The 15,172-nt window shown below is 41.5% G+C and overlaps 1 protein-coding gene across 3 annotated transcripts in view; it reads left to right on the forward strand.

Annotated features, from left to right (window-relative positions):
* Window positions 1–13,763, forward strand: part of rbm20 (RNA binding motif protein 20) — a 65,480-nt gene extending 51,717 nt beyond the window's left edge. For all 3 annotated transcript variants that reach the window (XM_084081378.1, XM_084081379.1, XM_084081380.1), the window contains exons 6-14: window positions 4,258–4,404; window positions 5,019–5,150; window positions 5,445–5,524; window positions 5,983–6,670; window positions 6,805–6,894; window positions 7,308–7,881; window positions 8,243–8,350; window positions 9,676–9,797; window positions 12,647–13,763. In XM_084081378.1, the coding sequence (XP_083937504.1) occupies window positions 4,258–4,404; window positions 5,019–5,150; window positions 5,445–5,524; window positions 5,983–6,670; window positions 6,805–6,894; window positions 7,308–7,881; window positions 8,243–8,350; window positions 9,676–9,797; window positions 12,647–12,715 (2,010 nt within the window). In that variant the 3' untranslated portion in view covers window positions 12,716–13,763. The remainder of the gene's footprint in view (window positions 1–4,257; window positions 4,405–5,018; window positions 5,151–5,444; window positions 5,525–5,982; window positions 6,671–6,804; window positions 6,895–7,307; window positions 7,882–8,242; window positions 8,351–9,675; window positions 9,798–12,646) is intronic.
* Window positions 13,764–15,172: the final 1,409 nt, after the last annotated feature.

Consider the following 15,172-nt stretch of genomic DNA (forward strand, 5'->3'; position numbering starts at 1 on the left):
TCAGCAGATGCAGCTACCGTTCATAACTTGAGCCAATCTACACAGTGATATTGATGAACTGTCAGGCTGTAAAGCCAAATGTTCGTTCCATCGCTGCCGACATTTTACAAGCCAAACAGCGGCAAGTGGAGCTACTGATGGGGGGGAATATTCTGGTTCTCTGCGATATTCCAAGGACATAAACAGCAATCTATTCCTGGATTTGTTTATTGAGCATAACCCGCATTGACCTTTCTTGTGTACTAGTGGAGGGAAACACACTGACATTGAGCTCTTAATAGAATTATCACTCTTGAAACTGTTATCATGTGGTGGGCCGTAAGCCTGTTAAACGCCAGCAATCACGCTATAGTGTAGTGATTAGCTTTGGTCTGGTTATCTGGTAGCACAGCAGCTCATTCTACGCAGAAATCTGCTACTGCAATCATACTCCTGTGAGATGAGAAAGCAGCAAAAACTCCAGGCAAGAAGTCTCGTCAGTAACATATGGTATTGGTTCTCAAAGTGGGGTCCGGGGACCCCCAGGGGTACTTAAGGGGGTTCCAGGGGGTCCACAGCTAAATGATGGACAGGAACCAAATGGACCCTTATGGGTCTGTAACTCTGAGAGTGTACAAATGTTACCAAATGGACCCGTTAGGGTCCATTTGGTAACATTTGTACACTCTCAGAGTTAAATTAGCATTGATTTTACAATATGAATTGGGGTCCCAGAGATAGAAATGCCATTAAATGAGGGTCCGTAGCATAATACATGTCAAACTGGGGGTCCTTGAAATTAAAATGGTTGTGAATCACTGCTAGAGAGCCGTAAAAACCTTCTCTTATTGGGGTCCCTGGCTTATCTTTTCAAATGGGGGTCTGCCGGGTAATAAGTGTCAATTAGGGGGTCCTTGACATGAAAAAGTTTGAGAACCACTGACATATGGTACATTGATGGGACATGAATGTGTACAGATGGAGAGAGGAGCTCAAGTGAGTCATGGGAAGTTATCCAGCATTGTAAGTCTATAGCAGCATAACTAAGGGCTATAGTCCCAGGAAAGTCTGTGCCAGTCTTATAGTTATAGTTAGACAAGCTTTGTCAAAAGGGAAAGTCTTTAAGCCTACTGTTGAACATAGAGAGGTTGTCTACTTGCCTGACCAAAACTGGGAGAGGACCCTGATAGTACAGGCTCTGCCCATGTTTGCCAGATCTGCTTATTATAATTTCCCCGCAAGATTTTATTTGAAAAAAGACGATCTACAAGCTCGATGCGACGCGTTGTGAGCTTGTCGATCTGCTATTTTCAAATAGCTGATGTATATGTTAAAGTGCATATGTGGCCCACAGTCGCTTCTTTTGGGCTGGTTTTCCTAGACCTGGTTGCTTGTTTCTCTCACAGAATCTGGCAACAGTGGCTCTGCCTCCCATTCTTCTAGGAGCAAGTAGGCATGCATTCTGGGAGCGCACTGTTCTAGCAGGGTTATAAGGCAGAGCTCTTTAAGATACTGTATGATGATGCCTGACCATTAAGGGCTTTGTAGGTGAGGAGGACGATTTTAAATTCTATTCTGGATTTTACAGTCAGCCAGTACAGAGAAGCCAAATTGGGAGAAATATGATATCCTGTTTCCGGTGGGCAGATGCGCAGCAGCATTCTGGATCAGCCGTAGAGTCTTTAGAGACTTGTTGGGGCAGCCTGATAATAACCGATAATCTAGCCTGGAGGTAACAAAAACATGCGTTTTTCTGCATGTTTTTGAGACGGGTGTGCCTGATTCCTGTAATGTTACGCAGGTGAAAAAAAGTTGTATTTTTGTTTTATGTGGGATTTAAAGGACATAATCCAGATCAAAGATAACTCCCAGGTTCCTTACGGCGGTGCTGGAGGCCAGGGTAATGGCCACCAGAGTAGGAATATCATACCAGCTAAATGATTTATAGTTTGGAACCAAAGTTTGAGAACCACTAAAGGAAGCATACAAGGTGAACAGTGTTGTTCCAAGCACAGAACCTAATATTAATGATAATGTTTCAGTCAAACTGAGCAGGCATATCTATGTCAACGTGTGCTTACTGCTTAACCAGTGTTGAGACCCCAGTGGTCTCAAATTCCTCACTCCTTTGTTCCCCGGGATTTGCCATTCTAGGCTTCCCTCTGTTTATTCTACGCTACCATACCTGCTGTGAAGTATCTGGTACAGCTGGGTTTTTTCTCTGAACAAATCCCCTCTAATACTAGTCCAGTGAGCCCCAGTATGACCCACACATGGAGCTGTCTGTCATGTAGAGGTGGTGGGTCGGGGTGGCGTGCTCTACCCTGGAGTAGCTGCACAGCGGAATAGATAGACAATGCAATATTACATGCTGAAAAAAAGCTACATTTCCACCTCACTCTTGGATTTAGTTTAGTTTTGTTCAGGCAGTATTCTAATTAATTTAGGTAGGATAGAAAAGAGACAATAGAAGCCAATATGGCATAGCATGAGAGAAGGAAATTAAATCTCCATCTGGAATTGAACCAGGGACATTGCATTTGTTGACACTATCCGGTCATATACTGGTGCGGCCCAACTTTATATAAATATACATTTTCTCGACACTTCTTAAGGTTATTGACGTAGAGTTGAATTGTTGCATGACACAACATTTTAAGAACATGAAGCAACAACTTTTAGAGGCCCTTGTTTAGATGTACATTTTGGACCTCTCTGTTTTCTATAGGTGTGCCCTGCTAATTTCATTCCTTTTTCCTTTATGTCAAGTTGGGTCACATTGAGACATCAAGTCAGTTTGAATAAGTTGTGAATTATGTTTGCAATAAACGCTTCACTGTGCTTGGAGGGATATAAATACAGACAAAAGCAAGCGGGAACACGCACGCACAACCACACACACACACACACACACACACACACACACACACACACACACACACACACACACACACACACACACACACACACACCAGTGAGCATGATCTCGGGTCACATTCCTAAGAAAGCATTTTAAGATATGCTTCATCTAAACTAGGAACATGAAATGCTGTCACCTCCTATTTTTGATAAGTTACACATTCATACTGTGCACTGCATAGTGGATATGCCATGGATCAAGTATACCCTGGTCAAGAATACCTAGATGATATATTCAGTTATGTTACATAATAGCCTGTGCTGAGAGTCAGGATTCTGTATCAGTCCTGTAAAGCTCCATCAGACGAGCTGTGAAATCTTAATATCGTATCACTATTAGTGCTAGGATGAGTTGTGTCTTTATTTATGTATTTTATAGCGTTACGTATAAAGGGATTTGTTTTGGTGAATGTATGTGGTCTTCTTGCGTGACCTTGTCATTTCATATCCATGCACGGTTACATAGATTAGTTTTCCCAGTTCCACTGGCTTTAACCCACCAGCACCCTTAAACTGATTAATCTCAATTTGACCTCCTAAGAGATGACTGGCTTTGCCACCCTGATGAGGGAAGAGTGTTGATGTCTGCCTCGTCTAATCACTTTGCATTCACCAAGGCTGGATGTTATGGATGTTATGTCAGACCTCAGTGCTGCCTCGCTGTGGACAGAGAAAGGGGTCGGAATGGGGGGGGGTTGAATAACAGGTGTCTTTTGCACATGTCGAAGGGCAACCAAATAACAGTTGTGTTCTTGTGCAGTCCAGTAGAGAGAGAAATGGGTGTGAATGAAAGATACATTAGAACGATAGATGGGTGAAGTGAAGAAAAAAAATGAATGGGAGAGATTAGAAAATAAAATGTATAACTAACTAACTAACTCATTAGAAATAATTTAGCTTCTATACCGTAGTGGATTTCTCCTGTGTTTACAAGAGTATGTGTCCATTTTATGTAGAACTGTAAGTTACAATTAGAACATCTGTGTACTTGACATTCTGTCATAAAAAGTAATTATACCCTAACATTAGAGTTTAACAACCAGACTAATCATTTGTAAGGAATACTCAAAAGCGGGATGATTTGTCTATTTTGAGGTGGGTTAGCAAATGTATACATAGGCAAAGTACCTCAGTTGGTAAGAGATTCTACTCTCTAGGGGAGATACAGTACTACTACACCCAAACACAACTCTCAACACAACAAAAATAGAAGAGGCAGGCATTCTGAGGGAAAGAAAATGTCATTTCACATTGGACTGGTAGTGTCACACTGATATTTAAACAGCCTGGTTTCCAGAAATATTGTTGAGTCAAAGTTATGACATTTAACATGTCTTTTTTTGCCATTTTTCCCCCCAGCCATTTCCACCCAGGAAATCCATCCCAGGGCGTGTGGTCCATATCTGCAACCTCCCAGAAGGCAGCTGCACTGAGAATGACGTCATCAACCTGGGACTGCCCTTTGGCAAAGTCACCAATTACATCCTCATGCGTTCTACCCATCAGGTACAATGGCATTTCTTTATATACCGTAAAACCTTGACATGGAACCATCGACTGTACTATATATACATAGCTCGGAACTGTCCGAGAGGCTTATGGGTCATTCATCACACAGTGAGTCGCTTACATATTTGACTGGGGGGGACAATTACCTCTGACATATGATGTAATATCATGCGTTTTGTCATAGCAAATAGATCACTTTACTACAGTCCGTGATGTCTAACTCATGCTCTGACCTACCATTCATCGGAACTATGAATGGCACATTCACCCCCTATCAGATTCACGATCTGGATCAATGATTTATTATGCCATAAAATAAGATCTCAAGTGATAATAATTTAAAAGATCTGTATGCATGTAGTTTGACGTGGGCTATGCAAAATATGCATGTAGCAAGAAAGACCATAAAACTGTGAGGAAAGGACTGTCGTTTGATGCCTAATTTATGTTCCGTCATATGACGGTGTTGTGCACTGAGGAGAGTTGACCTACAAGCTCGCAATGCGTCGCAGGTGCGACGCGCTGTGAGATTGTATATCGGCTATTTCGGTATGCGACACCGTCCTACGACAAATTATACATCGAGTTTAAATTGGCTGTTCTCCCATCAGGCCTTTCTGGAGATGGCATATGTTGAGGCAGCTCAGGCCATGGTTCAATACTACCAGTTGACCCCGGCCATGATTAATGATCAGAAACTTCTCATACGGATGTCCAAGAGATACAAGGAGCTACAACTCAAGGTAAGGTTACTTTATCAGTTACAGTATGCTACGTTTATCTAATAGGAGATTTAGTGCCGATTTAGTTACTATGTGAACCACTACAGTGTTTTCTTTGCACTCTACTCATGTGTTACCCTGTTGTTTGTGGACTACTTATTGTTCATGCTGTTTACTCTGTTTTTACACTTGCTCGCTCTGGATAAGATCGTCTGCTAAATGCCTGAGTTGTAATTGTGCCAATTTCTGTCATGCACTGAAATTGTCATAATATTGTATCATAATGCAGATTTGTTTTTATGTATTTGCTATAAGAAACCTGGTAAAGATGTGGACTCCATCATCCATGATCTCAACAGCCAAAGAGGAAGAGATGAGATACAGGCGATTGATAAGTAAGTCTGCTTTTCTGCTGGATTGAAATGCTGCATTGAAGATGTGTACTGTTACTCAGGGAACTATAGGCTATGTTTGCACTCTGTCCATCCTTTTGTTATTCCTTCCAACCATCCAAACTTCAGCCCTCCCTTTGTCTTTCTGAGATCTTGTCTGGAGAATATCTGCTATACTGTTTGGCCTAGGATGACCAAACACGGTATGGTTATATCTAGGGAAAGCACTTTGTTACATAGCAAAAGTAGATCATTGTGACGCTAAAAGCCCAACCACGTTCACTAATGGAATATGGGAATATTGATTGCCCTCCAGCACTTTGCCTTGTTGCAGTAAATTTCTTTAATGTGTAATTTTGACAGATTACAATACGAGGCCTGTATGGAACACAATCATAAAACTATAAAGACTCTTTCTGAGAGTACTCCCTCTAATCTTATCTAATGTCTATTTCCTCTAGCTACCTCCCAGAGAGAGCACGTTCCCGCAGTCCCATCAGTCGGTCTCTGAGCCCTCGGTCCCACAGCCCCAGTTTTACCTCTTGTAGCTCAGCCCATAGCCCACAGGGGGCGCCCGGCGGCAGGGGCCCCGAGAGAGGCACCAACGGTTTGGGCCCCCGCCGTGGCTCCTGGGACTGGTCGGCCCACCCGCGGAGGGGTGAGGAGGAAAGGGAAAGGGAGGAACTGCTGTGGAGGAATGGAGGTAACATGGACGAGGACAGGCCCAACGGACGGATGGCTGATCGCCGGAAGCCGTACCTGAAAGCATCGGACCGCGCCAGCCCCAGAACGTCGGATGAGAGGGGAAGTGGAGGTGTTGCAGGCGGAGGAGAGAGCACGAGGGGTAACAGAGACTGGTACCCGCGGGGAAGCCCTCAAGGCATGTCCTTCAACTCGTACAGGAACATGGAGGAGGACTTTTACATGAGGCCTCCGTATCAAAGGCATGAAGCCAAGTCGAAGAGGAGGGACGGAGGGGACTACCACGGCAGGTCCAGGCACTCTGAGTCAGAGGTGTCGGAGGAACAACTTCAGAGAGCAGCAGAAGACAGGAGACATGGATCACCAGCCAGAGGGAGAAGCCGAAAAACAAGCAGGAAGCACACGATCATAGAGAAACAGGAGAAAGAAAATGTTGCTGAAACTAATGTGAGCTGATACGTATAGCAAGTAGACATTGGACTACTGCATGTATTACACCTTCATGATATGAAGACGAGATTGGTACTGTACATGTATATAATGCAATACTCATAAGTGGTGATGTTGTACTTTTTTGCCAGGATGAGCAGCGAAAAGACAAGTCTGTTTCACCTCAGCGAGGCAGCAAACCAACTGAGACTACAGAATGTGAGAAAGGCAAAGACAGCAAAGTAAGAATTTTAATACATACAATTTTCTATTCACAGGTTTGGCTTAATATCGTACATTAACCATTTTCCAACCCATTTTCCCATAAATTAAGGTTTAGCTTTAGCTCCTAGTCAATGTTGGCTAAAACATCACTCTGCAGTTAATAAATCATGGACATTGTGTTCATCAATCAATTTTTTCAAAGCAATCAACACTTCTAAAAATCTAAAAAGTATCTGTAAGTTTTTGGCTTCTTCAAAAATGTACAAACCACAATATGCTTTTGGTAAATGGTCAGCAATGTTGTCAAGTTCACCATGAAAAAAGCATATTTTGTTTTTATTTGAAGGGCATTCTTTCAGAATGTAATTGCAGAGAGAGTAAGAATTGATATTGTAGCAACCTGTTGATTTGGTGTTATCTGTTCCTCTAGGTGGAGGAGTGGGAAAGTGGAGATGACACCGAAGGAGAGTGCTGGTACCCCAAGAACATGGAGGAACTTGTCACTGTAGATGAAGTGGGCGAAGAAGACGACTCTATTATCGAGCCCGACCTTCCCGAGCTGGTGGAGGATGCTTCCTGTACCAAAGAGCCCACGGCAGAGGAAGTGGTGGAGGAGGTTGCACCTCCATCTGAAATCAGCCGTTGCACCGAGACACAGGAGTCTCCTGGGGGAAACGAGGACAAGGAGAATGGCGATGGAATGGAAGAAACATCATCGATGGAGAAGGAAGCAGAGGTTGTGCTTGTAGCCAGTCCAGGCAGCCAGACTCTCAGCTCAGTGACTCCTGAACGATTAAGCAAAGATATCGGTGACTTCCCTGATCAGGAATTCAAGGCTGTGGTAGAGGAAACATTCTCAGAGGATAACGTAACCATCAGAGAGCCGTTGCAGGAACCACTGGAAAATCATGTTGTACCTGAAGGCAGCAAGACCCAGGACATGGTGGAAATCACAGAGATAAATAATAAAGTTATCCAGCAGAAGGAGGAAACTATTAAAAAAGGTAATTTACTCAGCAAACTATGAAATATCACTTAGAGCCCGGTCTGAAGCTTCATTTTTACTTGTTTGGTCATTTGTTTTAGTTTCTAATTTCTTATGCTTCTCAAATCAGTTGTTTATGAAGGCTATGTTTACACTGGCAGCCCAAATCAGTTTTTCGGCCATTGTGAGCTTGTAGATCTGTTATTGTCAACAAGCGACGGACTCATCGTACGGACTCGCCTATGTTGTTACATTGTTACAAAAACAACCAATGCAAAATTATGTCTGAATACACAAATATGACCTGATCACTTTTCCCCCTGAACAAAGATTAAGATTGTAGTAACTTATATACATATGCATGTAATTTTCATCTACAGGTGTCCAGAACTCCGTAAATAGCCCATATAGCAACCAGATAGAGATTGGGGCACGCTCACCATCTCAAGAGCAAGACAAGGCTGTCAGTGAGCACAGCATCCCTTTAGGTAAGCACATCATGTTTGATTTGAACTTTTCAAAACCTAAACTGTCCAGGTCCTGTCCACCGCAAATAGAAATTCCATTTGGTATTTCTCTATATGGTATTCCTCTTCAGCTGGGTTTCACCAGTTGATAGTTGTTTGGGCAGGCAGACCGCTGCCTAATGATAAATATTATTGTGCATCATTCATAAATAAAGCAACAACCTGTTGCATTAACACTCTAATTGACTGGAATGAAGAAGGGTGAGTGTTGGTATCAGCTGCTGGTCTATTTCAGTGAGCAGGTTGTGAAACGCACCCCTGAGACATGTGTATTTATGTTATCATTAGAACCAGAATGACACAGCCAAACACATGGTCAGCGCTAAGACTACTGGATAGGCCTTTACACAATGCAGCATGCAGCAGAGCCACTATATGCTGGCTACAGCACAAACACAATGGTGTGCCACCAGCTGATGCATGATGCGTGTGAATTGGACCATGCTCCCTCATGTATGTGCTCATCTGGGCCATCTGAGCATTCATCTGCAGGGTGAATGCAGAAAAGGAATTTCCCCTCCCCCGGGGACCATTAAATACTCCCTTAATGCCTGCTTATTGATATTGATGATTTGGTTGAGTGATGGTTTATGGTATATCATGGTATATTATGGTAGATGTGAAGGTTGTCCTGTTGTCTTCAATTAAGATCATATTGACGTGTTGCTGTAATGTAATAAAGTGTAACTGAGTAAATGTTATAGACGGGATTCATGATGCAGCTGTCCTAGCTTTTTTGTTTAGTTTTGAGACCAACAGTGGTTTCAATCATGACAATTCAGTTTAGTTGTCATCTTCAGTACTATAACGTTATTGTAGGTCATGAATTATTAGAAAACCGATGAAAACCATTTCAGTCTTTAAGAGACATTGTGCTGTAAGAATACACCAATTTATCCATTTGTAACTCTGAGAGGTAACAAATATAACCAAATGGTCCTGTGGTTACATTAGTACACTCAACTTATTTTATGATTAAAACATTATTTTAACCAGTGTGTATGGTAGTATATATTATATGTTGCGTGCGTGCCGTGCGTGCGTGCGTGTGCGCGTGTGTGTGTGTGTGCGTGTGCGTGTGCGTGTGCGTGTGTAGTATGGTGTGATCTAACATTGCTGTCTGGGTGCCTCCTCATTTCCTAATGCCAGCAGTGCTCAATAAGTATCTCAGTGAGCCCTCTACAGGCCTAGCCAGCATTATGCATTCGATGCAGTGACTGTGATGAAATCATTGAATCATATCGTTCTACGCTGATCTTCTGTGACTTTCTCACTGCTCCCAATAGGAGTGGAGTTCATTGTGCCTCGGACAGGCTTCTACTGTAAGCTGTGTGGACTGTTCTATACCAGCGAGGAAACAGCAAAGACTGCACACTGCCGCAGTACTGTCCACTACAGGAACCTACAGGTATTGACTGATTGATTGATTGATTATATGTGTGTGTGTGTGGGGGGGGGGCAAAGTCTCAAGAATAGTAAAACCATGCAAAAGTCTCTTATGGGGAAATAGTTTTTGGTGACCTTGAGGGAAATGGTCCCATCGCTAAGAAAGACATAGAGATGTGGTTATAATTATACAAATATTTAGGTTGGGGTCAGGGTTAGGATTAGCTTTATCGTCAGATTTAGAATAGGATCAGCAGTTAGGATTCGTGTTGGGTTTAGGGTCAGGGGTTAGGACTGGGTTTAGTGTTAAAAATGGTAACATTTGCATTATTTATGAACATTTGCTTAGTATCCCAACATGGATAGTAATACAAATGTGTGAATGTGTGATGTGTGTTTGTGTGTGTGTGTGTGCGCGCGCGCGTGCGCGCGTGCATGACTGCATGTGTGCACTTAATGACGGCGATAACAATGATCTGAAGGCGTGTCCACATCTGCCCAGCACATATCTCTAATACATCTTTAGAAAGTGTGATAAGGTGTGATAAAGTGTGATAAAGTGTGATGTATGTCGAATCTCAGCGGGGCAAATTATGTGTGACTAAGAGATTACTCACCACCCAGGCACCAGGCAGTGAAATGTCATCCGCTTGTACATCATTCTGAAGACACAGCACAACCTTTAGCCTGGCTGGGTCTGGGTAACGGATGGCCATCATCACGTGATCCATGGCAGGCACTTTTGAACCCGGACCCGGGTTCGAACCTGGAAGCCACTGCTCACCAGTGCCATGTGACTGCAATGATTTAACCACTTAAGCTCTCTGTTTTATACTTTGTCGTATGATGGTAATGCGTAGCGAAAATAGCCGTTTGTGATTTACCAGCTCACGTGTTGCGATGTGACACGTTACAGATCGGCATTTTTTCTTTCTTCGGAAATGTATTACAATATTTGTCTATAATGACATGCCCAGAATGTGGATGCCAGGTTGAAAGTGGTCATTAATATGCATTCTCCTAAGTAATCCACCACCCATAGTGTTGTGGGGATGTTGATTTTGACCGATTTCACACTTAAATTAACACCTACATGCGTGCTTTCTCATTTTGCATTTTTTAGATTTGTTATTTTGCTTTTGGGAATACATTCGAATGCACTCACAGACAGATGGACACATGCGTACCTTCGCACTCACTCACACACACACACACACACACACACACACACACACACACACACACACACACACACACACACACACACACACACACACACACACACACACACACACACACACACACACATTTGAAAATGTATTGAGTTTCTCATTAGTGGCCATTCAGCACCCAGCACTGTGGCCTTTCCCGTCTCCCCCTTCCATCAGCACAGCTGAGGCTGGCTAGAAGAGGAGAGATTCCCTAACATTTGATGGATTACATTCCGAAACAGCAAAAATCTCAAAAACAGTTGTGCTGTCTGTCAAAGCTGTGTATGAGCTGCATGTATTTGAATGTGAATGTGCCTGAATGTCCTTGCGTATGTGTGTGTGTGTGTGTGTGTGTGTGTGTGTGTGTGTGTGTGTGTGTGTGTGTGTGTGTGTGTGTGTGTGTGTGTGTATGTGTGTGTGTGTGTGTGTGTGTGTGTGTGTGTGTGTGTGTACCTCATTTAATACCATGTCATTGGTTTAAACTTCTGATTAAGCGAAGCGGCCTTACAGTGAACGTGTCCAGGCTTTGTTCTCCATCTTTCTGAATGGTTAGATTTTATTTAATTCATTTAGCTAACTTATTTATCACTTTTTGTATTTACTAGTCTGTCCCTTGCAGGAATCAATGAAAATAGCTATTTAACCACCCAAGCGTACCTATTCCATGTCATAATAGGCGAACATTCGGCTTAAGTTGCAACGTGTTGTGAGCTTGTAGATGGCTATTTTCGGTGAAGAGATTTGATTTAGAGGGGGAAAGAAGGTTTGCAGACATCTGGGAGACCCCAGCCAATGACGTACATAGGGTTTAAGTGGTTAATACCTATTGAAAATGAGATACACAAGTACATTTAGCAAATTGTGATACCATTTAGTGATGGTATGTATACGTGTGTTACTAATTGATATGGAGTTTATACGTTCCTCTATGATTTTCTCTCTGTTCCTATTTTGACTTACAACACTATATGTGAAGCAAGTGTGCTCACACGCGCATGTGTGCATTCATGCATGTGTGTGTGTGTGTGTGTGTGTGTGTGTGTGTGTGTGTGTGTGTGTGTGTGTGTGTGTGTGTGTGTGTGTGTGTGTGTGTGTGTGTGTGTGTGTGTGTGTGTGTGTGTGTGTGTCTCTCTCTCTCTCTCTCTCTCTCTCTCTCTCTCTCTCTCTCTCTCTCTCTCTGTGGGCGGGGGGGGGGGGGGGGGGGTGATGATTCATGATTCATCTAGAGTATTTATTGCTTCTTGCACCTCATCCTGCAGCACTGACCTTTCAACAGCTTGCTTTTTTGCTTGCTGATCTGGGCCTTCTGGCGGGGCATTAGCTTGCAGATCATTTATTTTAGTCTACTCTAGTGGAGTATAAGTTGAGCTTTATTCAGTCTGGGCTGAATGTTTAGGGCGTGTACCCCCACATAGGCGCTAATGCCTGACGGCAAGCCCCCGGTTTGATTTTCTGCATGACTGTCGCTCCCATAGGCTACTCTCCTATTTCCTGTCTCTCTACACAGACAAAAAAATAAACAAAACAAAAAAGATTTACTGAGTTAAACAGTAGGGCCCAATCTAATACATTAGTTGATGCGAGTTGCTAAAAGATTGATGTTGTTTGTTGAGACGTTAGATGTTTGTTGGATTACTTGATTTGTTCCATTTCTTCACAGAAATACCTGTGTCAGCTGGCAGAGGAAAGTCTCCTCGGCTCACTCACGGAACCGGCATCTTCAGAATGACATCTGGCCTCTCGTCGTCACTACAGCTGACAACTGACATCAGAATACAATAAGATATGTGTTCTTATCAGAATGACTTACACTTCATCAGAGCATCATGTTATTGAGGGCTGCACAGGTCCTATAGTGGTCGATTTTTTAGGCAAATGACTGGATATATTTTGTACATAATGGTGTATTGTATAGTAACTAAGCTGTCAACATTTGGAAGGATTTTGCTTCACTTAAAATTTTACATTTACAATTGCCCATGTTTAATTTAATATACCAGTTGTATTATACTGTGCAACATCAAAGGTTATCAGTTTATGTTTATTTTTACTCTTAAAATCAATTTCTTCTCAATCAGAGAGTATTTTTCAAAGTAAATGATGACGTAACAAAACAGATTTTTTTATGGACCATTAAGTCCACTTAATAAACCCTTTTTGCCAGAAGGATAACCTTGAGTTTGGGTTAGATATTGCAGGGGTAATATATTGATATATTTTCACATACAGAAATGACTTGAAACGTGAACCAGATAAATGGTTTACTCAGTTTAAAATACTGAGACAATTCTCAGGTTTGTTGCATTATCTTGAACAGATTTGAATGTATCGTTCACTATAACTTATTTTATAGACAAATTGACTTGGACTTCTTTCTTGTGCGTGTTTGTGCCTTGGTCCAATGTATGGTCCGAAATGTAAATCACTGCAATCAACAACTGAATGAACTATTAACAACTGTGCATCGACCTGTCAAACATAACTGTTGCTTTCATTTCCTGTTTCATTCTGTTTCAATTCAGGAGACAATCGCAGTCATGCTCAAGGTTATGTATATGATGCCTTAACTGTTCAGAATCTTGAACTGGACCATGTGTTTAATTTATTAGAGTTTAATGAACAATGTTTCTGTCTGATGAGACTGCACACAGAGACTGTTCCAACAGGGTGAACAAATCATCCTCTGTTTTATACACTGTGAATACTGATCATAGTTCATCAAGATGGTGTTAATTTGTTTCATGGACTTTTCATATAATGTTTTTTTCTGATGCAAAAACTTGAATAAACATGTCAAAGAACGGAGCTGCCTCCATGTCTCTCGTATTATACACATTCTTTCCATGGAATTGATGCTGGACGTGAAATGTTGAATGCTATTATTTGGCATACATAACATATTCTAATAAAAATAGGGACTCCTTGTGTAATATTTAATACTGGAACGTAATGTAAGCAAGTTACATTAACTTGAGTTGAGTACTGAACACTGTACTAGATTAGTCTAGTACAGTGTTCAGTACAAGTACTTCTCCATAACAGTGCTGTACCAAAGAAAAAACGTCACTGTACTTGTAGTATACAGTGTTGAAACGTTCTTGACTGTTTTGGATATTTTGATATTTCACTCCATTGCATTCCAGAACGTAATTATTTCTTGAGGATTTTTTAAGAAAGGGAACTTGAATACATAGGGAGAATCAAGGAAAAAAAAGATGACAATCATTTTTTTATGCATAACTCTCAAACACGATTCCATACACCAGTGTTTTAAACTGGCAAAATGATATCAAGGTATTTTATCATTTCTGCTGGTGGTGATTCTATTACTGTTATGTTCCATCCAGCCTATGGATGTTGATACAAAAAAGTGAAACCATATGAGTACATTTACTTTGATGCTGTAAGTATATTTTGATGCCAAGACTGTTGCACTTTTACTGAAGTCACATTTTTAATAGAGGCCTTTTAGCCTACTTGTAACAGAGTGTTTTTATATTGCGGTATTGTATTGCTACTTTTACTTAAGCAAAACATCTGAGTTCTTCATCCACCACTGCTAAAATCATAGTACATGATGTTCAGATGGAGCATTGGACAGCCCATGACAGCCCAACTGTTGTAAAAGTTCTCCCTCTAGTGTTGAGGTAGATAATTGCACACATGAACTCCAATAAAATGTCCCCCCAAATTCAAAAACTTTTCAGAAATGTTCAACAATAAAACGAATCTAATCTAGTTAAAATAGCAGATCTACAAGCTCACAATGTGTGGTGCGAATACTCAAGCAAAGTACAGATACTAAAAAAATATACTTAAGTAAAGCACTCAAGTAAATGTACTATAGTTATTGTCCACCACTGATAGGCACGGATACAGGATAGGTGGGTACTAGGGACATCCGGGCACCTCGATGTAAAATTTCCTATTTTGTCCAAAATGTTAAAAAATATACATATTTGAAAAATGGTCTTAAGTAATGTAAAGTATGCATGATGTGAACATGTACATCATTATCAGACTTCATTTTAACTTTCAACTTCTTGTTTATGCCCCAAAATGACTGGATATATCTAGCTCTGTTATATAGATAATTTGTAGCAATTGTAGAAATATTAGACATTAAATGTCGAATGTTTAAGCATGTTCTAATAATGTATACTTTACTTTACTTAAAAACATTTCC

This window comes from Gymnoscopelus microlampas, assembly GCF_963454915.1.
Source record: "Gymnoscopelus microlampas genome assembly, chromosome: 2".
NCBI lineage: Eukaryota > Metazoa > Chordata > Actinopteri > Myctophiformes > Myctophidae > Gymnoscopelus > Gymnoscopelus microlampas.